Source organism: Vigna umbellata, chromosome 10, assembly GCF_029865625.1.
Source record: "Vigna umbellata cultivar VRB3 chromosome 10, Vumbellata_1.0, whole genome shotgun sequence".
NCBI lineage: Eukaryota > Viridiplantae > Streptophyta > Magnoliopsida > Fabales > Fabaceae > Vigna > Vigna umbellata.
This window is the reverse complement of record NC_142174.1, coordinates 6,978,108-7,003,453: the sequence shown is the minus strand read 5'-3', so window position 1 is coordinate 7,003,453 and position 25,346 is coordinate 6,978,108. Positions and strand designations below refer to the sequence as shown.

The window sequence follows — 25,346 nt, the reverse complement described above, 5'->3', positions numbered from 1 at the left end:
TAGACGTTAAATGGCAAATTTTAAGGGTCTTTAACATTAAAGTTAACATTTTGTCATATAAAAAACTACATTCAAATATTATAAAATATAAATGGATTTAATCAAAATTGTAGTACATTTCAAATTTAGATATTTTTAATTCAATTTGTATGAAAAAGAACTTGTTTTAATTAAGTATTTAAAATTTGTACACTTTTTAACTTCATTTTTACCACAATAGTTTAATTTTACAATTTCAAATATAACATTACGAAATTAAAAATAAAAAAATATTTTAAAATCTTAATTAATCTTTACCACGGTAATTTAATTAAAAATATAAAAAACTAAATGTTTTATGAAACATTTTCTTAATAAAAATTTAATTAAAAATGTAATGTTTATAAGCCACTTAAAATTTATTTAAGTGAATAGAAATCATTACTTTAAAATAATATTTATTTATATCTCGTGATTACAGAAACCCGGAACAATAGAGTGATTACGCGCGGTTTTTTGAAATTAAAATGCCATAACTTTCGCAATAATTTGTATTCAGTCTTTTCTGGTTACTTTTGTTTTACACTTTTTTTTTTTTTTTTTGAAGAGATTATGTTTTTTCTGTTAAGTAAAAAAACTTAAATTACATGGAAATTACTTTTAACTTAAATTTTTTTAACTTATTTTTGTCGGAATTTTCTAATGAGCACATGATTCTCCTTTAATCAAGATGTAACCGCAAATGTATACAAATTAGAATGATAAAAAAATGGCATGATAACCATAAAAATAAGTAATACTGTAAAGAAAGATTCTTAAAAAAGGAAAACTTTTAGTTTCGCAATCATTTTGTATCTTACATTTGGACTCTAGATCAATTTTAACAAAAAGTTAATTTCAAAACCTATAAATACAAAAGTAAGGTGTGATGATATTTAATGGGCATTTAAGACTTAATTACGTGATAACCGATCAATATAACTAAAAACTGACTTGAGTATTGGAGTGTCTTTACCATGTATCCACCCACTCAGATTTGGACTTTGCTAAAGAGGATTTGACAAAATATTGGAAAAAATACATATTTTGGACTGCAATTGGGCCAACCTTAGTGAAAGGTTAATTTCAAAGCCTATAAATATTTAGTCGATATTTAAGACTTAATTGTGTGATAACTTATTGATATAACTAAGAACAGACTTGAGTATTGAAGTGTCTTTAACCGATATTTATCCATTCAAATTTAGAGTTTACTAAAGATGATTTGACAAAATATTGAAAGAAGAAAGACAAACTAAACTAAGTGAAATAATTTTTTTTGGTTCTATAGTGTAGAATAATAATTTTGTTCTTTCAATTGCATCAAATGATACTATCATAATAACTTTTTTTTGAAGTACTATTATTATGATAACAGTCTTTAAATCTTGACCTTACAATTATTAGTACGATTTACAAATTTCAAATTGAGAGAGTACTATAACAATGTTTTATGATTGCATACTGTGACAGTAACTTATTCCTAAATAATGTGTATTGTTAATTTAATGCTTATAGGATTATGTTTTAGCCTAATGCCTAAACAAAGCATGTGAATGGAACTTGAAGTGTGTGAATTTTGAAGAGCATATGCTACATTTAATAGATGTTCACATGCTCTGTCACTGTTCTCAACTTGTACAAGAAAGTGACTGTTTACTAATTTCTAAACTTTCTCAGACAGTATTTTCCATAAATAACTTATTATTATCACATGTTTGTACAATTTTTTATTAAATAAAATTTAATATTTAATATAAATCTTATCTGATGAACTGGTTTCAAAAGTATAGTTTCCATAAGTCAGTCAACTTGCTTAGACCATATATTTCAAAGGTTACCATTACCACTTGTCAGAATACTTTAATACATTTAATAGTTTTGTATTGTTTAGGACTAAAAATAGTGTAAATATTTATTTATTTATTTTCTGATATATTTTCTAAAAATAATATTATATTGGATAAAATTTCAAAACAAATAATATTTATATATTGATAGATTTTAATGGTGTTATTTGAATTTGAGATCAAAACAAATATTATTCGTGAAGCATTTTTTGTTTTGATAAATTATTTTCAATTCTTTATTTGTTACTCTGATAAAAAAAAACTGAATGTTTTTAACAAACATTAATTTAGGAAGATTAAAATTAAATCTGGTATAAATAATTTTTAATAGTTTTGTATTGTTTAGGACTAAAAATAATTTAAATATATATTTTTATTTTTTTGATATATTTTTAATAGTTTTATATTGTTCAGGACTAAAAATAATTTAAACATATATTTTTTTATTTTCTGATAATTTTCTAAAGATAACGTTATATCGAAATAGTTTCAAAACAAATAATATTTTTGTAGTGATTTTGATTTTAATAATATAAGTTGAATTTGAGATCGAAACAAATATTATTGGTGAAGTATTTTTTGTTTTGATAAATTATTTTCAATTCCTTATTTGTTAATCTGATAAGAAAAAAGAAATTGAATGTTTTTAACAAACATTGATTTGGGAAGATTAAAATTAAAACTGGTATAAATAATTTTTTTAAATATTTTATTTTAAAAAATAATAAGTTTTTTTTTCTCAAGTAAAAAATTGAAATGAACAGATTACTTTATTAGTTTTTTTTTTAAAGTCAGCACAAATAAACTTAGTCGTTATCGTAGACCATATATAGATAGATACTTAAATTCTCCTTTAATAATGTCATACAACACGACAAACTATACTCAAAAATTTGAACTCAACTTTCCGAAAAACAAATCATCCATAAATGCACACGTCAAACTCACAGTAGAATAATAATATATTATAAAATGTTATTATCTATATAACTGTACTACAATCTCATAATAGTAATAAAAATATTTTTTCTTTTAGTTTAATCTTTCTTTTAATACTCTGTATAGGTGCTCAAACTTGAAGAGTCAATATCCTATATCTAAGATAGTCTAAGAGGGATTTATATATAATATAAAATATTTAAAAATATAATTTTAAACATGCATTATAATATATATATATATATATATATATATATATATATATATATATATATATATATATATATATATATAAAGTTTTATTATATATTCATGTATTCACTACATTCAACAACTTATATTATATATATATATAATAATAATAATAGAAACTATTGCAAATAAATTTTTAATGTAAGATAATGATATAAAATAAACAATTTTATTAATAATTCATAACTAATTCAATTTTAAACATTGATAAAAGTTAAAAAAAAAACTATATAAAATATATAGGAATTTATATGTGTCAAAAGATATATAATAAATAAAATATTCACTGACGCTCTTTTTGGAGACTCATGTTAAATATGTTACATAAAGACTATAATCTAATTTTTAAGACCTGAATTTATAATTGAATGGACAAATTATGAACAAGCACTACAAAAATATTGAATTTTAGAAGGGGTTATTTTCCGGCGGTTTTGAAAACCCCAGAAAAGTTCCGGCGGTTATAAGCGAAACCGCCCCTAAATTATTTTTTTTATTTTTTAAATAATTTTCCAAAAATATCTACCTCATGATTCCCCTTCTCCTAAAATACTTCGCGACACATTTTTGCTCTTAATTTTTCCTTAACCCTAATTCTCTCTCAATTCATTTTTGCCTTCGTACATTTTTCTCCAAAAAGTTCAGCATAATCATTTTCTTCCAAGCCCCGCACCATCTTTTTGTTGGTCTTCCCCTGTGTTGTGTTCGTCGTCGAGGCGTTATGGCTGCGTAGGTCGTGTTCGCTCTCGGAATTCCTCACATCTGCGTAGGTCACTTTATTTTCATTTCATTCCATTCATTGATTCAGGGAAGAGCACGATTACAGGTTCACTGTGTTCAAGGCTAACTTGTGTCGTGCTCGGCGCCACCAGAGCTTGGATCCTTCCGCGGTTCACGGCGTGACTCAGTTCTCCGACCTTACGCCGACAGAGTTCCGAAATAAGTTTTTTGGCCTGTGAGGTGTGAGGTTGCCCTACGATGCGGAAAAAGCTCCCATTCTCCCCACCGATAATCTTTCGAGTGATTTTGATTGGAGAGATAACGGTGCAGTTACCGCTGTCAAGAATCAGGTGCCAATAGTACTAATCATGATGATATGATTTGTGAATGTTTGTTTTAGAATAATTGATTTTGATTGGTTGGTGAATTAGGGTTCATGTGGTTCATGTTAGAGCTTCAGCGCTACTAGGGCTCTGGAAGGGGCTCACTTTCTGGAAACAGGGGAACTTGTGAGTCTTAGTGAGCAGCAGCTTGTTGATTGTGATCATGAGGTTTTTTTTCTTCGTTCTCTCTTTCACCCTTTATCTTCTTGCTAACGACCTTTAACTCATTGTTTGTTCGTGCAATTTTTTATGTAGTTTTATTATTGCTTGATATGGTGTAACTTTTGTCTTGGTTTAAGACACTTCATGTCCTCTAGTTAGGAAACTAACTGTTCTGGAAAAATGATAAACTTTTAGGACATGAAGATCAAGCATGTGTGTTTTTACTAGGCCTGTGTTCTTTCAATTGTTCGTTCTTTTGGGGTTTATCATTGATCAGGACATGTCACTATACTGCGCTGAGTTTGGGAGGTGAAATTTGGCTTTACCATTTAAGGTTCTTTTTCTAAACTTAATTCTTCTATGCTCTGCTTCTCTTTCCATCACTAAGGCTGAGTTGTTTGTGATATATGTTTATTATTATTTATGATGTAGGGAACTTGTCTCGAAAAATCTCTAGTGCAAGCTCCCTTGGAAGCTTGGAAGAGAGCCACTTTCTGCAAGCATCGTTGTACTCATCTGATAGTATTTCTGATAGAAGAAACCCAGGAGAACTAAGTATGAGTCCTTACTATGTGAAAAGCATGACACTCAGTTCTTTTGAAGCTGTACTTCGTCAGAAGGAGGGTGAACTTGCTTCATACATGTCACGTCTGGTATGATTTTTCTTGCCTTCATTCCCTGTAAACGTTTTGCACCATACATTCTTATTCAGGGCTCGACATTCTCTTATCATTGAGAATTTATCATGATGTTCAAGTAATAGAATTTATATTTTATCACTAATATAATTTATATTAAGTTGTTGGATCATAAGACAGTGATCTGGATGACCCTTTTTTATTTGGGATACAATGATGATATATTTTAATAATACAAATTCCAGGCATCATTGGAATCTATCCGCAATTGTCTTGCTGACGAGCTGGTTAAAATGACATTACAGGTGAATTTTTCTTCCTATTTACCACTTATGGGTCACGTTCCTTGTCATTAACCATGACATGTATATCATATATACCCTACAGTGTGAGAAGTTGCTTGGGGAGACTGTTGTATTACCTGGCTTACGATCGGAGCTAGAAGCACTAAGGAGGAGGCAAGGAAGAATACCAAATTCTAATGGACTTTTATTTACTAGTGTATCTCTATTATGCAAAATATATTATTATTTATGTTGTAAATGTATAATCCTTTTTGTCTGTACTAAATATTAACGATGCATATTATTGATATTAACGTTGCTTACGATAAATAAGTTCTTATAATCTACATTCTTCAAATATTATGTCTCATTTAAAAAATAGACAAACAGTAAGTCTTGAGAAGAAAAGCATACCTTTTTATATATAAGGCGAGCTTAAATTTTATTCTCTTATTGACTAATTATAGTTCTACATTATGATTGGATGGTTAGTAATTTAATTTGCCGAAGCCGTTTCTTCTTCCTGCTTCAAATGTCTATAACTATTTTGAAAATAATGTAGTTTGAAATTGGAGTAAGTTGGATCTATGATTGTTTCCTATGAAGAAAATTTTGTTTATTTATTTAAGTGTGTCTTTGCTTTGGTTGGTTTAATTATCATTAGAAGATTGGTTTCTAATGTTTATATCTAATGTTTAAGTGCACTTCTAGATTCACCTAGTATCATTAGAAGAAAATTACCGGCGGTTTTGTTTAACCCCGGTTATTTCCGGCGGTTTTGTTTAACCCAGGTTATTTCCGGCGGTTTTGTTTAACCCCGGTTATTTCCGGCGGTTTCAGTAAAACCCCCGCTAATACCGGCGGTTTTTCAAAACCCCCGCTAATTGCGGCGGTTTTTTAAAAAACCGCCGGTAATTACTTAGCGACGCAGGTTTTCCCAACGGTTTTCCTAACCGCGGGTAACGTATTTTCCGGGGGTTAAAACCGCCGGAAACCAAAAATATAACCCCCGGTAAAAATATAATTTTTTGTAGTGAAGTTCATCAAAACTAAGATGTAAGTTTTTCTGTTTGTTTTTCACCACATACTATTTTAGTTTGAAACTTATATCATCGTTGAAGTAAGAGAATTTTGGTTACCATATAAAATATAAATATTAATGCTTAATACACAATTCAAACAATAAATCACACATTATCTTTACTATGATACCTCAAATTCAGACCATTTCATTAACTCAATAAACACTTTAAAACAACATAATCCATCAAATAAAACCGCAAATAAATCAAATATAAATATTTATATTTGTTTTACATTCATAAAAAAAAAGCATAAATATGTTAAAATTACTAGAAGAAATAAAAAATGAAATAAAATATTTTTTTTAACTGAAACAGAAATATGCTTGCTTGGGTAAAATTAACTGGGAACATGTTTATCTTAAATATGGTTAAGTCTATAAGTACACTATCTTTTACCCGTTTATTAGAAATTAAAAATAGGTATTCAACTTTATGTCTAGTAATATTTGTTTTTTTAATTTTTTTTATCAGTTTTTATATACATGTTGATGAGAAATTTTTTTATATTTTTCTTTTCAAAGTATTAAAAGTAGAAATTAATTATTTTAAGGGTATAAATTGAATTTGTTCCTCCTTCTACAGTGACTAGAGTAAGTCAAATTCATTACAAAATTTTTGGATCCCCTAATGAAATTGAGAAATATAAATAACAGTTCTCTAAAAGTTTCTATTGGGCCCTTTAGTGACGTCCACTTTGAGTCCAAAGGGAGAAAAAAATGGGCCAGTCCACTCAATAATCGGACTTTTATGTTGAGCATTCCTTTATGCACCTCCATATATTTTATTTCCTGCGCTTCCATATAAATGAACTTCCTATTTTGCCTTTTCTCAATTGTATAATTCAGAAATTAGGAATAAATTCTGGAATATGTAATCCAAAAGTAAAAAGAATATTTCTATGATGTCAAATTTGAAAGTATTTTTTTCCTGAGAAAGTACTTATGGAATACACATTTCAAAATAAATTATTCAACTTTTTAATTGCATAATCTAAAAATTACATTTAACTTCTAAATTATATAATTTGTTTTAAAAACTCTGAATTACATAATCTGAAAATTATGTGGATCAGCTTTTGATCCCCTTCTCTGTATAAGAAAAGTACGATAGAAATTCTACAATATACAATATATTGAAAAATACATATTTCGAATCATATAATACATTCTCAATTATATAATCCAAAACTTAAATTGTTAAAAGGTATGAGAGATGTTAAAAAATTATGAAGGTGCAGGGATTCATAAGAAGTTATTTTCTTTGATTTTGGTTAAATATTGAAGTTAAAAAATCAATTAATCTATAAATAAATATATAAATTAAAAAATAAATAATAAATGTAATTTTTTGAAAGACTTAAAATTAGTTTTTATAACGTTAAATAAATAAGTGTTGATTTTGGTTGCTACACTTTTTTTTTAATTTTATTTTTTCTTTAATTAAAATTATATTTATAATTATATAAAACTAATCAGTATTGAATAAAAGGTTAATGATTTCGAGTTACATATATCAATATTAGAACAAAATGTTTATATGACAGAAAATTTTCAAATTCGTAGAATAATCATGGTTAATTTATCTTAAAACAAATATTAGAAATTAAAAAATATTTAATTTATTTGAAAAATAAAATAAAACTGTAAGAATTAAAACCTAAAAGACAAAATAGATGAAAAAGAAATAGTTTTGTACTAAATTCAGAGCTTATTTAAAAGCATTTATTCAAAATACAAAATCTAATATGGCAGGAAAATCAACAACACAGTGAATATGTAAGAGATTAATTCATAATAACGTGAAGAAACAAAACAGTCTGAAAGGATGAAAACAGTGTAAGAGAGAATAATAGTTACAGATGATGGAAGTGATGATCTGTGACCATTTTCGGTGTTCTCCACTTTCCATCTTATCTTCTTATCGTTCTTCTTTTTCTCCTTCAACACGTTACCCTCTCTCTGTACCTTCTTATTCTCCTTCTTTCAGGCTTAAACCTTCTTCTTCATCTCTCTCTTCCTCTCGCATGGAAGAGACCCAGGAGACCCACGACCATGGCCGCTCCAAATTCATCGACTTTCCGTTCGTTTCAGCTGCCCAGAAGAATCTGATGGTCGAACTCGTTTCGAAGCTTGAGGATCGCTTTCATTCTCAGCTTCTTCCTTGCACACTTCCCCCTGATGTTCAGTATTACCAGAGCCAAACTGGCACTGCCCAAGCTTCCCTTCATATCAGATCAGCCACTGATGACTCTCCGGTGAATTTTCTCTTCTTAAATTCCTCAATTTCAATATAAAGTTTTCATTTTTTTTTCTCTTGTCTTCATTTTTCTTCCCAATGTCTTTTTTACTTGTTTTGTAGTGGTTGATGTCTTTTTTTTTTTAATGGAGTATTGGCGTTAGAAAGAGATCAGGGTATCGGGTTGATAATTAGGTGCTCAAACTACTACCATTTCCGGATTAGATTCTGAAGCAAATGGGCGATCTAGTATTTTTGTCCTTTTCTGTGCTTCATTGGATAAACCATCAAATTCATCCCTAAACTGCTACTGTCTCTCTATAGTACATAAATTATATAAATAATCCATCAATCACTAAAAATATACCGGGGAGTTATCCATTATTGAAAGTGCTTTTTTGATAGTCACTCAATACTTTTTTTATGCTGAGAGAAGGTGATGAGTAATACTGCCTAGACTTCATTGATGATTTACCTGTACATACAATTTGAATAGCAATGGAAAAGGTTAAACATTACCAAGTTTATGAGTTGTTTGCAAGTAGACCGAGATGAAATCTCATTACTGAAATTCCTTCTTAGACTCTTCCTTGTTGATTGAAATTTATACCCAAAAATTACATTTTCAGGGATAATTATTAAATTAGGGTGAAACATACTAACATTCGTGTTTTTTTTAATGATTTTCAAGCAATTACAAAGAGTATGACACTAAAATTATTCCATAAAGAATCTGTTTCCTTATCGTGAATTGATGGTTTTGTTCTTTGTTAACCTTGTGCTATCACTAATTTTTCTCTACCCTCCAGTGGATTTATTCCGTATAGAAGAAAAATGATGGCACTTGTTTTGTACTGAATTTAATCTTCTTTTTATGTTTGTCTCAGGTAGATTTTGTGTTGGGAAGCTGGGTGCACTCTGAGTTACCAACAGGAGGGTCCTTAGATATAACTAGTCTTTCAGCCTATCTTAACAGTTCAACCGATGCACCAAATTTTGTGTTTGAAATGATCCGCAGTAGTCCAATAATGCTAGTTCTCATTCTTGATTTGCCTCCCCGGAAAGACCTTGTGCTTTGGCCAGATGACCTCAAAACGTTCTATGAAGACACTCAATTGGATACTCACAGGCAGGCTCTGGAAAGAGTTCCAGAGGTTAAACCATATTTCTCTTCTTCCCTTTACATCCGCAGTGTTTCCTCCCCTACAACCATAATGGTTCGCATTGTGACTGAAAATGGTGGAGTAGAACGCATGGAGGAGATCATCAGGGACCATTTGGACCCCATTTCAAAGCAAGTATTGGGGATCTGGTTGGATCATTGTGCTTGTGCCAGCGAGATGTTGGAGAGGCAGAAAGAGCTTATCTGAATAAAAGGGATGGTCTCATTAGAAACAAGACAATTGAGATTGATCTTGGTTCAAGCTTCCCCAGGTTGTTTGGTCCAGAAGTGGCAAACCGAGTACTGGAGGCTATCAAGGGGTATTTTACTGTCTAGGATTCTAATTTATTTGGAATTGTTGGACATTCTGTGTTACATACATGTAACTAATTAGCCTTGTAGTCAAACGAGGCTTCAGTATTCGTTGTATCTCCGGTCAAATGTGAAATCCATAAATGATTCTGATAGTTTCTACTTTCTACTTTCTCCCTCCTTTTCTTTGCTAGGGATGATTCATGACAATGGCACTTTTCTAAGCCTTTATTGAAATCATTCCATGTGCTTCCATTCCAAGCTCTTTGTATGACCTGAGTTTGAAACCCCACTACTAACTTCCTGAACTAGAAGCAAAATTTTTAAATTGGAAGTATTTTAGCATGCTTGGAAGTATTTCTGTAAGAAATGTTGTAAAGGTTTCTATATAATCTATTCTTGAAGTAGCCAGTGCCATTATATTTGTAGCATTGCTTTCTTGAGTTTAAATTCGTTGAAAATGTATTATTATTTGACAATATATTTTTGATAATATTTTAACATCATTTACAAATTATTTCACAATTAATAATAATAATCATAAATACCATCAATCACAGACGAAGATGATGTTAAAATATTGTCTAATATCATTATGTTTTCATTAACTCACCTCTCTTATAATAGGAAAAAAAAGCATATTGTATCAGGGTGTCTCTTCCTTTTACTGTTGTATTTATTCTGTGAATTTATTCAACTTTCCGAATCAGAAGCTTATATATGATGGCAAATTTAATAAATTAATTAATCCCTTATGAATATTCTTAACGCACTCATCAAATTTTTACTATTTTCTTGTGTGTCCGACATATATTTTTAAGATTATAATAAGATTCCTCACCTGTTAATCAGCTAAAAGCTAATTATTATAATATTTGTTGCTATGATATGTTGTGTGACGTGTGTCCCAGTGACTGTAACAATTTAACACGCAGCAATAGGTATACTAGCGGCTACGAAAGAAAATTAGAGAAATAAAAGTAAAGCCTGAGTTTCAATAAATAAAGCGTTGGAAAAGGAAAAAAGATAGATGGATAGAAACTATAAAAGAAATATATAGGAAAACGTGAACATTGAAAACATAAACATTAAAGATTGAGTGAGAAACTGAGAATATATTCCTCTTTTCTCTTTTAGAATAAGAATAGATTCTACTAAGAAATTTGATTAGAATAACTTTTTTTCATGCACCTATTTTATCAAATACAAATTCCTGAGTCTATTCACTTTAAGGTTGTTGCCTATGTCTTCTCTAACTCGAACACCCAAAGACTGGGGCTTCAATTTTATTAGTGGAGAATAAGATATCGTTAGCTGCAAGCAACTTTTGTTTATGATAACTAACAGTGCTTTTTTCTTATATATTGATAATTAACAGTTTGAAACCACTTATTAGTATGACTTAAATAACATTGCTCCTTAAACATCACCACAGTTTGATCTCAATATCTGAGTATGTCAAAAAATGGATTTAACTAGGTCAGTAAATTTTGATTGAGGTGTGATAAAAAGTGTGTTGGATTTGTTAAGGAGAAGGTTTACCGGAGAGACACGACATTAACGAGATTTGAACCTAACCACAAAAAAGATCGATACTACTCTCTACCAAAAACCTTAAAATAATAGATAAATGAATCTTCAACCTTGTTCTACTTTCTCATGAAATTTAGATTCATAGTTGATATTTTATCTGTATGAATGTTTAGAACATTATCATAAACTTTATTGTGATTTAAATAGAATTGTTACATGCACTTTTTCTGTCTAATGTGGCAGTGTTTTTATTGGATGCTTTGGAAAACCTTGATAGTATAATAGACATGCATAAACATAAATAAATATGTGTGGCTGTGTGAAACCTTGATGGTACATATTCTTATGTTGTTCTTTGGCAGCCACACTATGTGAAAAATCGAAATGAGGTGAATCTCCCATTTTAAATAAGTGAACTACACAATTCTGAATTATCAAGGCATCGGTTCTTAACATGGAAAAACATGTCATTTTGATCAACTTGCCATTTTCTTTTATTTCTTAATTTTCTTTCTATTAGTTATCAGCATCTCTATTCTTAGCCACTGAAAACTTCAATCAGAAGGAAAAAGGTTATCGTATCTTTGATGGAACTTAAGCACTGAGTGTGTTTTCATAAACTAATCCACGTTATCAAATTTTAAATAAAACTTCCTTAGCTCTGTATATGTAAACTATGTGCACCTTAATCTAAGTTTTATATTATTCCATTGCACATATTCCATATATGAAGCTGTTACCTATTCAAATAAGCGTTCACATACTCCAAACAAAAATTGTTTTTCCTCTCTGTGTTTGCTATTTTTTAACAGCTTCTTTACTCAGTTCAGAACTCAAAGGGAAGTTGAAACGAAGTTCAGAAAAACTTACATGCTTTGTGAAGTGGACAAACCAAAAAGCCAGATTCTATATAAGGGGTCCCTTTCTTTCCCTTACAGGAGATCAATTTTCAAAACTCAATCACTGGTTTTCCTGAAAACTTCTCAGCAAGATAGTTTCAGAGTTTCTATCCCGTGTTATCAGAGATAAACAGCAACATGTGTATTACTAATCAGGAAGTTATCAAGCAGTTGGAGTCCCTTTTGCAAAACTGTAAGCATTTAACTTGCACTTTTCTGCTCTTATAGACCCGATGATTTTTTTCTGTCAAATATCTTCTACTGTTTTTTTTATACATATTTGTTTCTCTCTTGATGTAGTGGATGAGCAACAGAAGAACACATTCCAGGTTTGGCTCTTATGTCTCCTGGTTTTACTTGATCTTAGGTGTTGAGAAAGATCGTGACAGAAAGAAACAGTACAAGTTATAACTCGATTTATATATTAAAAATTTCAGTTGGGGTGTGAATTCGGAACCAAAAAAACAAAACTTTCCTGCCAAATTGATCTTGATTATCAGTACCATGTTTCTGCTAACAATTCTTCACTGAAGTAAAGCTGTGAACATTGTGAATGTAGATGGTGATCATGTCCAGTGTTTTGAGTTTCCTTTTTTCTACCATGAAAGCTTTCTCTTTATATTTCAGAATATGCACCAGGGCTATCCAACAGAAACATTAGTGCGGTTTCTCAAAGCAAGGGACGGGAATGTTGTGAAAGCACATAAAATGGTTAGATAGTGTGCAGTAAAAGATATTTATAGGAATTTCTCCCAAAGTTTATTGCTTATAGAGAGAGTCATTATCTTGACTCTTTATCTTTTGGATATAACACTTTGCTGACGGTTTAACTGTTAACAGTTGATTGATTGTTTACAATGGAGAGTAGAAAATGAGATTGACAATGTTTTAGCGGTGAGTTCCTTTACTGTGCATATCAGCAATGTAATAATATTATTCATTTTTGAAACAACATACCTTAAATACCAATTAAAGTTAGAGCAATGATACACATATTCAAGGGTGACACGAATGCAGATAAGAATCCAAGTTATTGCCTGAAATAGAAAAACCTTGTTATCACTACCACTCTAGGATGAAATTTACATGGTTTCTCCTGGATATCCAATATTGACTTGAGATATAATAGGTTTAAAACTCAGCTTATGTACTTTGTAAAGTTAAGTTAGACTTAAAATCTATTATGATACGGTAGTTATTGAGATATTTTATTCTTCTTCAAATCCCTACATCATATCACTGTTGTAGCATATAAGGGACAGCTACTATATTTCTCGATCATTGTGAATTCATGATCATAAAATCTATCATCATTGATATTTTTGTTGTATTTATATATACAGAAGCCTATACCACCTGGTTTATACAGACGTTTGCGAGATTCTCAACTCGTGGGAATGTCTGGTTTCACAAAGGAGGTATTCTGTGCTTTAGATATATCTCGTACAAGTTTTGATCTCAAGCCTAAATTTTTTTATTTTCCTCCACCTTTTATGGTTCTTTTCTGCCATTAACCAATATGAGTGACATGTAAGAATAACATCTTTACGTAGGACCATATAAGCATTGATCAATAACATAACATCTCTTATATAAAGTAACATACATGATTCATAATTTATGGCAGGGCTTACCTGTCATTGCTATTGGTGTTGGGCTCAGCACATTTGATGAATCGTTTGTAAGGACTTGATACCATCTCTAACCAATCCTATCAGTACCTTGCAATTATACGATACATTGAAGCTGCAGTGTTCAATGTTGCTTATCTCTTCGTTCTCCTTGATGTACCATGTGGAAGATTGTGTTTTATATGATGTCAAATTGCCAGTTTTGTTTTTTGTTCAGGACAAATACTATATACAGTCGCACATCCAAATGAATGAATATAGGGATCGAGTGATCATGGTGAGTACCTAGACAGAGTTTTTTTAGGTGTAAATTCTGACACCCTAGTTGTTTATTTGGAATGTTTATTGCAGCCAAGAGCTACAAAGAATCATGGAAGACACATTGATACTTGTGTGAAAGTCTTGGACATGACTGGTTTAAAACTCTCAGCACTGAACCAATTGAAGGTATATAGCAATTTACAAACTTCTTATTTACCATCTCTCAGAAGTTTCTTTCTCAGAATCCATACAACTAGATGCTTTCTTAGTTGACACTTTCTTGGCCACCTTCAGCTTTTGACAGCTATAACAACAATAGATGACTTGAACTATCCAGAAAAGACTGACGCATATTACATAGTTAACGTTCCATATGTATTCTCAGCGTGTTGGAAGGTTTGTGTCAGTCTTTCATGTTGAAGGAGTTAGTACTTTTCACTTTAATTTCATTCAGATCTTTGAAAATCTCAACACTAAAGCTGAGTTCTTCTTGCTTCATTGACAATTGGCAGGTTGTAAAGCCTCTTTTGCAGGAAAGAACAAGGAAGAAAGTCCATGTCCTCAAAGGTTGTGGCACGGAGGAATTACTCAAGGTAAACAACAGCATTACCCTTAACTATTTGCTTGACCCTTCACATATCCTGATATGAGTTTTCCTCTTTGTTTTATTGACAGATAAAGTTATGTTAAATAGTAAGCGAAGAACTTGAAATTTTCTTGACGTCTAAATCTGACTATATCTACTGTAAACCACTGTATTTTATTGTTATTTCACAGTTGGTGATGATAGCATCATCATGCTTATGGATTTTGTTTGCCAATTTCCAATTCAGTACTGTGAAATTGCCTTTGCACAATGAAGATGTTTAAGTTTTAATTTCCTGTAGTTGTTTTAGTCATAAGAAATAAATGTTGTGGATTTTTTTTTTATGAATGGATAGATAAGTTTAGAATAATTTTCCAAATCAGAATGGTTTACTACATGAAGGAGCTTCCATATTTGTTCATCTTAAATCTATGCTTGTTAATAATTAACCTGTGATATGGAGAGTTGAAAAATAGCACAACCAAATTGAATTTCTTCCATCATTACTAGATTTGTTGCAATTGAGAGGGGTTTAATATACTAAACCATGTTTTCAAAAACTTGTGAACAGGTAATGGACTATGCATCCCTCCCACATTTTTGCAGAAAGGAGGATTCCAGGGTGCCCCAACATCATGAAGCTGGAAATACTGAAAATTGTTTCTTCATTGATCATGTCTTCCATAAACAACTATATAATTACACCGAGCAGCAAGCTATATTCATAGAGTCCATATCCCAGGATTCTTTCCATGTAGATTTACCTGAGCCAGACCCAGTTGATGCCAAAATTGCCAAGACTATAGAAACTGAGTTCCATAAACTGGAAATTCAGAATGGCCTTACGAATTGATGGAATGGTCTTGCAGTTCTCGTCTGCATCGTGGTCACTTGAACCTGGAGAATTCTGATGATGCTCATTTATGAGTTACATGGTCCATTTTGAATAAGAGTTATATTACACGCAAAAGCTTAAAAATTCAGTTATTGAGAGTAATATCGGAGTGTTTATGCAGATGTAGTCTTCTGAAAGAAGAAATTACGTTCAGATTTTCTACTACTTTTTAATATTGTATATTTGTTGTACTATTAAAATTCACTGAATTTGATATAATAAATTCTTCTTTAATATAGTTACAGCATGTACATGGGGCTATTTTGAAAAGACAGCAGAGACCTAACAACCAAAATCCGAGAATCTAAACTTAAAAAATTCAAATATAATTTTTATAAGTGCCTGGGATGACGAGCATGGCATTTTTTTCAGTGTTGGAAGGACAGCATCAGTTACAATTCTTCTGTCAATTAATGCTATTTATACAAAATGTAGAATGAGTGTTCACACCCGTGTCGGAAAAAATGTTTCTTTCTGAAGTGTGAAGTACCATTATCCTGCATCAAAACTATTTCTTTCCAGTTTAATCATTCATTTTGCTTCTACAGTAGTAGCAGAAGCTTTTCCTTAAAATTTTTATATTTAATAACAACCCTACTTAATTCCTATACATGATATTTTTAACTAGCAAGTTCAAGGAACCGCGAAACTTTTCATATAATTGAAAATGGGCACAAATCAAATTCTACCTAAACAAACTGTTGACATATTTAATTTGAATATTCTGAGTCTAAGGTTTTTTTATGTACAAAATAAGCTAACTAGAAATTAAAAGTGACCCAGCCAATAATACAGTGCAAGCACTAAATCACACATTCAGATTAAACATTGAGCTCCCGCTCGTTTCCCTACATGTTTAGTAACTATGACTGCTCTAAAGTAATATAACAAGATATAGCAACACTTAAGTTATCTGAACCACTTAGTAGCGCTGCCAAAGTTGAATCCTTTTATCTCAATTGCCTGTAGCAATTGTAGGCAATGGCAACTGACACAGCAGCACATACAACAGCAAGAGCTGCGTATGTATCTTCTTGCTCCCAACCATCAAGCCAAGTTGTCACAGAAGGAAACTTGCGTGAAGCTCCTTTGCCACTATTCATCCGAGAAAACACAGAGTCGTTGTTCTTATTATCAGCTGAGAGCTTTGCCTCTGCCTCAATGACATCAGGGTCCAATATCTTTTCCAGTAAAACGTGATTCTGATGGAAAGAAGAATCTCCATTTGACTGGCAGCAGCCAGCATTTGATTGACAGCAGCTAGCATTTGATTGATAGCAGCTCACAAAATTTTCTTGAGATCTAGACACTTCAGTGCTTTCCTCTAAATTTCTTAAGCCATTTAGCAGAAGCCTTTGTTCTTGCTTAGTCAGCTGTTCATCTACTGAGAAACCCATCTGACCCCTGATGACAGTACAAAAAGGGTAACAAATACAAGTCAGCATATGCATCATGGACCTATGCACCAAATTTTTCATAGCCATCAGCCCGGTACATATTATCTTTAACCATGTAATAATTTCAGCAGGCTATTTTTCTAAAGATGGAATTTGCACATGTCTCATCAAATTTTCATCACAAAAAAGGGGGCATAAAGAGATGTAATTGAAAAGCTATGGATGAAACCAGGGTTTCTGAAAGTTTGGAGATGTACAAGGGAATAAAATTACTTTAAGAGTGATCCATCATATGTACTTCATTTTGTAGCTGCTCAACTTTGAAGTCCTTGGAATTGAAAACATGCTCTATGATTTTTTATTTTGTAAATAAATAACAGAGGTCACAGATGCCATTTAAAGGTGCATGAAGTAAAGCTGTCATACCATCAGACATTGGCATGAAGATGGCACTTATCGTCATACCATAATTTCAATTTCAAAATACATAACCCAAGAAGGCATTATTACTCCAAGATTCAAATGCGATCGAATCATTGATGGTAAACAGGGCTTGCAGATATGGGGAGCAAAAAGATCATTTTTGAAAAAACAAAGACCTACCTTATTTAATGCAAAATTTTGGATGAAGAATTTAGAAATCGTGATTCCTGAAGGTGTCAAAGAATCTTGTAGATATATTGACATGCAAATGATAATAAGCTTCAGAATTTTAATTTTTCCACATTTATTGAACCACTCTCACAAAATTTAGGTAAATTTAACTTCTAAACCCTAGAGGCTCAGGCACTGCCCCCAACTCTAATTTGTGGTGTGAAAATATAGGGAGGAGGAGAGAAGAAACAGATCACAGAAGAGAATCATCCACTCTATTTTTCATCTATTCCATTCACTCTATGTCTCACATTTTTCCTTCCTGCCCAAGACATCCAAAAGGCCACAACCCAGTATTGAAGTAAAAAAAGATGGTCTAGCAATTTAGTCTTCTATAAGATGAAATCTAACTTTTAACCAAAATAGTAAAGAAAATCAATAGAGCACTAAGGAAATAATTACCTCCATAATGAGTCTAAAACCTCCCCTTTCATGATATGATGTTGAAGCAATAAAGGCACATCATCCGGGGTAACATATCCATACCTACATATTTCAATTGAGGGCAACATTAACAAGTTAACAAAATATAATAACCAATGGTACAAAGGTCTAGCAAGAACCATAAAATAAGAAATTGTAAAAAAGTAGTTTTTAATAACCATGGAGGTGTTCTCTTTACCAATGGCCAGTGACTTCTCCATTCATGCTAGGTCCAAATACAATGACGTTTCCCGCATACTGACTTCCCCCAATGTGAGAACACGGGCTTACAAACACTTTACCCTGAAGACCATGTAACTCTATCTCCTCCCTGAATCTACTGACCAAGACAGGTCCACAAACCCCACATCTGCGATCACGGGATCCATGCGAACACACAAAAACAAACGATCCTCTCAATGCCTCAGGGGTTCCAGGAAGCCATTCCCCATCCTTCACAAGAACCTCTTCCACAAACGTTTCAACATCAAAATGCGTTAACCTCCTGCAATTCCATTAAAACCTGTTGTCCACAATGATCTAAGAAAGGGAAAAGCAATAAAAAAAAAACAAAAAACAAATAAGGCATACCACTTTTAAGATCAATAACACATACCTGTATCTGACCATGTCAGGAAAGATCAACACATCCCCATTGGATGTTTCAGTTCCATCATGACCCTCACAAATCGTTAACCGAGTCTGGAAAAGAGACAACTCGTAAGTCCAACACAATGTAATTAGCACTTAACAAATGCAAAGTCGAAAAACGTGGCTCAACAATTGTTGAAGATCACACGTCTATTAGTGATACATTGAACATCGTAGAGACAAAAATCAAAAGGGGAGCGAGAGAAGACAGTACCTCCTTTTTCATGTGAGGCTTTCTTGCGACTACGGCAGCGTGAAGCAACCTTGGCAAGCGATCGAATTCGGCGGCTTCTATGCGCGGTGGCCAAACGCGAGGGTTCTTATAGCATAAGAACACGTGGCGTTGGTAGAACTCGACGGTGCCGGCGAGGGGACTCTGACGAAAATCGGGGCGGGAGAATCCAAAATCGGGATCAGCGGCGGCGTCGGCGGAGGAGAGAAGGCCATCGTTCTGGAAGCTTCCGGAGGCGCTTCTGGGGTCGGCGAGGTAGCTGTCAAATTGGTCGGAGACAGTGACAGGGGAAGAATGAGAAGAGGAAGAAGGGATTGTGAATGTCAGAGACTCTTCTCTCTCCCTGTTACTCGCCATAGAGATACACAACACAATCTCCCTCTCTCTCTCTAACAACGTTGTGTGTGTTTGAGTGAGTATCTGTGCTGTGCTTTTCTATTTTTTCGAGGTTTGATGATGATGTGAGACGAGGCTGCATTCCTGTGAGGTAGAAAGTAGAATTTATCGGTGGAATCGGGTTTGATCACCTGACACGTGTTATTTAAAGGTTCTAATTTACTATTCCCTAATTGTTCAAATTATTTACACTTTTCAGTACTAGACTACCATAACTTGTTCAAACCATCATTATTATTTCTTCTCTTTTTTTTAAAAAATATATAATGATACAGAGTGCTTTTTTTCATTAGTAGTTAAAGAATAATTTAATGATTTTTATGAAATATTAAATATTGTCAATATTATTCTATAAATAAGTACTTTTACTGATAAATAATAAAAAAATATTTGAATTTATTAATAGCAAAGATAAATTTGGTAACTAATAATAACATGATTTTGAAAATTTCAAATAAAACTAATTGAATTAATTATTACATTAGAATTATTTTATATTAATTACAATAATAAATATTTTTCAAATTAACTGCGTCCTTCACACGATTATCGTGATCTGGGAACGCTATTTTATATATATATATATATATATATATATATATATATATATATATATATATATATATATGTCTGTCTGTCTTTTTTTTAAAAAAAAAGTAATAAGTATTTAAAGTAAATAATATAAAGTTTTTCTTTCGTAATCTAATGTGAGAATATACTTACCGAAAAATATCAATATATGACTTAACTATTTTAATTTAAAATGTATACAAAAAAATTAAAATAATACTATAAATTAATGACAAATTTATTATTTCAATTAATTTTTTAGAAAAAAGTGAGTTTTTTAAAAGAGCAATAAAAATAGAAATACCATGAAGTATTTGGTTAATTAGGTCAAATTTTTATTGTGTTTTTATCTTATAATTTATATTCATTTGATACATACTCTAAAGATAAAAAATATTATAAAAATTAAATTTTTATATCTTTAAGTAAACAAAAATAAAAAAATAAAAATAATATGAATATAAAAAATTTATGTGCCAAAATATAATTTCATGAATACTATCTATTTCTTTTTCATGAATCCTATCTATTTAGGCTTTTTTCAAAAATCTTGATCCATTCGAAGTATTGTTTATTCGATTTTTTTCTTGATAGTATCTTAAATGTAAAAGAAAAAAATACTATGGTATGGATGAAACTATATACTTTTGTTACAAAAGTTAAATAGCAAAAAAAGGTCTAATAATAAAGTAGACATATCTATTATTTATCATTTGAATAGACATGTAAGTTACTGTCTTTCTTTTCAGATGTCTTTTAAAGTTTTTATGAAAAAGCCAGAAGTATGATAATTTTATGGACAAAAAGTGATTTTGTTTTATTTTTGGGTATATAAGCAATGCTTTATTACCATTATATAATGCATCAAATAATGAACCAGAAGAATGCACAGATAGACGAAGATATAGTTTTTCAATAGTTATTATAATCACTAAAATGCTTGCCATAGAATAGAACAGTTCATCATACTACTACTACTCAGACATTAGGTAGCAATATACAATAATTCACAAGGCAAGTTACATTAATAAAATACTTATGACCAAACTATTGACACTTAGAAATTCTTTTCCCTGATACCATGTTGACAAAAATCTCAACTTTCACACAAACCATTATGTTTCTCTGACAAATTTCAGAAGCTAAGAAGAAGGTCCTCCTCCAACATGGTTATTTTTCCTGTGAAAGATGGCACTCATGTTAGGCAAGAGAACTTTCTTTGAAACTGAAACCTTCCCTTTCTCTAACTTCTTCATCTCCACCTTTGGTAGTGAATTCTGCTTTTGAATCCTATAGTGCTGAGGAGATAATTCTGCTGCCATCTGTGTTTCAGCCAATAATTTAGAAGCAGCTTCTGCTACTTTCTTCTGCTCTCTTTCACGCCACTTTCTGAGCTCATTCTCCACTGCTCTCTTTGCTGCTTCAGCCATCTCAGCCCTTTTCAAGACTTCCTGTGTTTCAGTCTTCATATCCTCAATTTCCTTTTGAGTTTCCTCTAACCTTTTTACAACTTCATTTTCACTCACCTTTGTAGCTTCCACCTGTGCTTTGGCAGCGTCCACTTTCATATCTGCTAATTTATCAGACTCCTCAACCTTATGAACTAAGGACTCAAACTCCTCCCTTGAGATTGTAATTCTTGCACCAGATTCACAAGTTGATGAACCAGAATCACTGGTCCTCACAGATAAGACCCTGATCTGTTCAAGAGCACTTGCCTCAGCTGTTTTTGCTACTTCTACTTCTTGCAATGCTGCTTTGAGCTTTATTTCGGCATCTTCTAAAACAAGTTTAGTGACTACAGCTTCCATCTTCAATTGTGCAGCCTCATTCTTCCTGTCTTGTGTTTCCCTCCTTGCATTTCAGTTTCAGTCAACAACTGGTTCAATTTCCAGATCATTTCCTCTGATGCACCTCTAGCTTTAGATTCTTCTGCCAAGTAGGCCTCAAGTTCAGACTCACTTTTCTGGAGCTCTACCCGCAGATTCTCAACAAAGGAAACAGTTTTGAATTCTTTCTCTTTCAATGCAGTGTGTTCTCCTTTTACATTCTCCAGATCCATCCTAAGAGCTTCCACGATGGCTCTAAGGGACTCTTCCTGTCCTGCTACTTTCTGCAGTGATTCCTTAGCATCATCAAGATCCAGAGTGACACTCTTCAAAGAATCCAAGTCTGATTTCTTTCTATTTTCCAATTGTTCTTGCAAAACGCTTATCTCATTCATTGTCTCAGTCAGCTGCAACTCTAGATTTTTGGTAAGCCCTGGATTAAATTCCTTCTTTAAATCGAGCAAATTCCTTTTGGATTCTTCAAGGGCAGCTTCATATGATTGTCTTAGAACATTTTGCTTGGCTTGTGTCTCTTCTTGCAGCAAATGTGCTTGGACAGATTGAGCATTAACTTGATCGATTGATTCCATTACAGCCAAAATTTCTTTAGATAGTTCTGATGCTCTTTTGTTGTTGGCCTTCATTGCATCTTCCGCTTCTGCTGCTTGCTTGAAAGCAGAAACTCTTGCTTCTGAGGATAAATCATACCCCTGCCGAATTTTACTCAGTTCTTGCTTTGCAACATCAAGTTCTGTAACGACAGAGGCATAACTTTTAACTGCAGTTTCTAACTCTTCTTTCCAAGAACCATTGGTTCCATCAAGATCACCACACTTTTCTTCTTTAAGCTGTTTTGCTCGAGTTTTTGAAACATCTGTTGATTGTATTGCTGATTCTCTTGATTTGATGAGAGCTTCAAGCTTTTGTGAGAGATCCTCAACCACTCTCTTAGCCTTTTCAAGCTCCACCAGGACTTGAGCCTTCGTAGTTTCTGCATTCTTTAGTTGTTCCTTTAATTTTTGCAGCTCTTTCCGGGCTAGGTGAAGTTGTGACTCCTTTGCCCAAATACTCTAATAAAATAGCAAATCTTGTAAGTTGTAATACGCAATACTAGAAAGCCTTTCAAAGTTGGAAAATTAAATAATGACCAAAAAATTTAGTTTGGTTCTGAAAACAGCTTGTCCAAATTGAACAACCTTGCATAGATTTTTCCAAAGCTTGATTATCTACTTTTAATGCAACTTGTCTAGGATCATAGAAATCCTCTTAAGCTTCAGTCTAAACAATTTTCACTTATGTGATAAATGAGAGCATGTCATTGACAAACATGACACGTGTTAACAAGGACATGCCATCAGCTACTGAATTGTGTAGAACGAATTGTGAAAGATCTAATGATAATATAGAAGAATTTGATTTAATAAGAAGAGTGTCTCCAAATTGTTTTCAAATTCCACCCTGATCAAACTTCTTCCATCAGAACACAAGGTCGAGACAATAATTTAGATTCACAGTCTCTACAATTCCAGGAATGAATTTTACCCTATAGCTGTTGCTCCATTCTACCATTTAAATGTTCAACTTCAGATATAATTTAACAGTAACAAGATGGTATTCATACTTTGTACCACCTACAAATAAAACGATAGAGAAAAACAAAATCATAGTTACCTGAGCAAAATAAGGTTTTGCCTTCTTAATGACAGGTTTTTCACTAGACACAGCACCTTCACCAAATAGAGAAACTGCATCTTTAACAGATTGAAAAGGTGGACTGGTGTCAATCTCCCCAACAACTGGTTTTTTAGGACTCGGAGAGTTAGCAGAACTTTGCCTGATTTTGGCCACCATAGTGCCTTTTATTTGAATTTAAATAATATTCACAATAATAATAGCCTTTGAAGCCAACCTGGTAGGAAAAAAAATGATGTTACAGAAAAGAAACCGAAAGAAAAACAGCATCAACACAACACATTGCAACATTTCAAAGATCTCTACAGGAATCCACCCAAAAACAACCACCCAGTAGCCTATTCGGGCATTTTAACAAAAACCCATGAAGAAACCGCATCAAAGATTTCATCTTTCAGTGAATCGAAAGAAAACTCACCGACAAATATCAGAAAAGAAAAAACCTTTGAAAGGGTGCTTCTAGGAAAATTTCACAGACAGTGGAGAACCTGTGGCATTGAATTGCTGAGCAAAACAGTAGCGAATAATCTTCACATACTTGTGAAGAGGGAAAGAGAGAGATAGGCTGGGTTGAGGTGAAAATGCAAAATGCCTGGTATGTTTAAAGACAAATTTTGCATCAGCATGTCAGGTACAGAAAGTTGAAAGAGGAAATAATCCTGTGCAATCGTTACTATTCAAGATTCCTTTAAAATGGTTGTGTATACGATCATCCTGTAACACACAGTGTCTGTGATGTGATCTCACCAGTATCGTGACTTGTGAGGAGCGTTACGTAAAATTCTGTCAGAACAAAAGTCGAAGTAAAAGATAGTTCGCCACGTCAACACCCTCTAAGAACAAAACCATCTGTCACCCTGCTAACAAAGTAATTTTTCCTTTTTTTTTATATTTTATTTTACTATGTTGTCTTGTCTCTCTTTAAACTTTGCATATAAATGAGTATGATTTGCAGTATACATGAAAAAGCTCACAAATTTATTATGTCATTGTTTGAGTTAGAAACTCGTATCACTAAGAAAAAGTTCATAAATATATTATAATTATTTTTGAACTGAATGTGATGTTTTGATTTTCTATATAAATTTTCTGAATGTTCATTGCTGTTAAATTTTTCTTAATATCTCCACAGTATACCAAAATTTTCCCATTGCAGTATTTCAGGAATCAAGATTGCATTAAATCTTGTTTTGAAAATAAGGTGGAGATGGTGATGCAGATCAGCGAGAAAGGAAAAAGACAAACTTTGTTTCACAATGTATCTCAAAAACATCTGTCAGCAATAATTTGTGACACTCATGCATGGTGTTTTGGTTGCCCATACATCTTCTTCAAGAATCATATCAATTTTTTATTTTTTTCTTCTAATTATATTAGCAGATAAAAAAGATGTTAAAATTTATTTTACTACACTGTACAGCAAAAAAAAAATCATTTTGAGATTATATTAGGGTTATATCAGGGAGAAACTTAACAGCAGACAAGGGAGAAAAATAAAAATAAAACTTGTATAAGTTAACATTAATTTGTGAAAAAACTAAAAATCAGATTTTGAAAAAAACTTCTGTAAATTAATAATTTTTAATTATTTTCGATGGATAAAAAAAATACTATTTTTATTTTACAATTTAGTACTATTTATAAGAATACAATTAAC

General features: G+C 32.0%; 3 protein-coding genes, 1 long non-coding RNA gene and 1 pseudogene across 10 annotated transcripts; 3 read left to right on the top strand and 2 right to left on the bottom strand.

Annotated features, from left to right (window-relative positions):
- The first annotated feature begins 3,614 nt into the window (after positions 1 to 3,614).
- Positions 3,615 to 5,604, top strand: LOC124846617 (uncharacterized). 3 transcript variants are annotated; one of them, XR_015782551.1, is made up of 6 exons: positions 3,615 to 3,825; positions 3,932 to 4,129; positions 4,211 to 4,658; positions 4,757 to 4,977; positions 5,208 to 5,267; positions 5,350 to 5,604. It is a non-coding gene; the product is annotated as an uncharacterized LOC124846617 (long non-coding RNA). The 3 variants fall into 3 exon arrangements; XR_015782550.1 differs by having other exon boundaries at positions 3,619 to 4,129; positions 4,211 to 4,330; positions 4,520 to 4,658; XR_015782549.1 differs by having other exon boundaries at positions 3,617 to 4,129.
- Positions 5,605 to 8,123: 2,519 nt separating this feature from the next.
- On the top strand, positions 8,124 to 10,195 carry LOC124843433 (red chlorophyll catabolite reductase, chloroplastic-like; annotated as a pseudogene). Its single transcript, XR_015782519.1, has 2 exons — positions 8,124 to 8,585; positions 9,454 to 10,195. The product of XR_015782519.1 is annotated as a red chlorophyll catabolite reductase, chloroplastic-like (transcript).
- A 1,956-nt stretch (positions 10,196 to 12,151) lies between these two features.
- On the top strand, positions 12,152 to 16,087 carry LOC148191770 (SEC14 cytosolic factor-like). The gene is made up of 11 exons (XM_088099888.1): positions 12,152 to 12,665; positions 12,773 to 12,801; positions 13,100 to 13,183; positions 13,313 to 13,366; positions 13,816 to 13,890; positions 14,100 to 14,153; positions 14,321 to 14,380; positions 14,455 to 14,550; positions 14,659 to 14,760; positions 14,877 to 14,957; positions 15,522 to 16,087. Exons 1-11 carry the CDS (start codon positions 12,611 to 12,613, stop codon positions 15,801 to 15,803), a joined length of 972 nt encoding a protein of 323 aa, XP_087956014.1. The 5' UTR covers positions 12,152 to 12,610; the 3' UTR covers positions 15,804 to 16,087.
- A 390-nt stretch (positions 16,088 to 16,477) lies between these two features.
- On the bottom strand, positions 16,478 to 19,616 carry LOC148191769 (uncharacterized). Its single transcript, XM_088100148.1, has 5 exons — positions 19,185 to 19,616; positions 18,936 to 19,021; positions 18,519 to 18,824; positions 18,299 to 18,382; positions 16,478 to 17,249 (listed from the first exon to the last, which is right to left on the bottom strand). Exons 1-5 carry the CDS (start codon positions 19,557 to 19,559, stop codon positions 16,796 to 16,798), a joined length of 1,305 nt encoding a protein of 434 aa, XP_087956274.1. The 5' UTR covers positions 19,560 to 19,616; the 3' UTR covers positions 16,478 to 16,795.
- A 1,445-nt stretch (positions 19,617 to 21,061) lies between these two features.
- On the bottom strand, positions 21,062 to 24,431 carry LOC148191768 (WEB family protein At5g55860-like). 4 transcript variants are annotated; one of them, XM_088100119.1, is made up of 3 exons: positions 24,108 to 24,422; positions 23,669 to 23,906; positions 21,062 to 23,067 (listed from the first exon to the last, which is right to left on the bottom strand). In XM_088100119.1, the coding sequence occupies exon 3, from the start codon at positions 21,977 to 21,979 to the stop codon at positions 21,311 to 21,313; it is 669 nt and encodes a 222-aa protein (XP_087956245.1). In that variant the 5' UTR covers positions 21,980 to 23,067; positions 23,669 to 23,906; positions 24,108 to 24,422; the 3' UTR covers positions 21,062 to 21,310. The 4 variants fall into 4 exon arrangements, with proteins under 4 accessions (XP_087956245.1, XP_087956246.1, XP_087956247.1 ...); XM_088100120.1 differs by having other exon boundaries at positions 24,133 to 24,422; XM_088100121.1 differs by lacking the exon at positions 24,108 to 24,422 and adding an exon at positions 23,979 to 24,077.
- Positions 24,432 to 25,346: the final 915 nt, after the last annotated feature.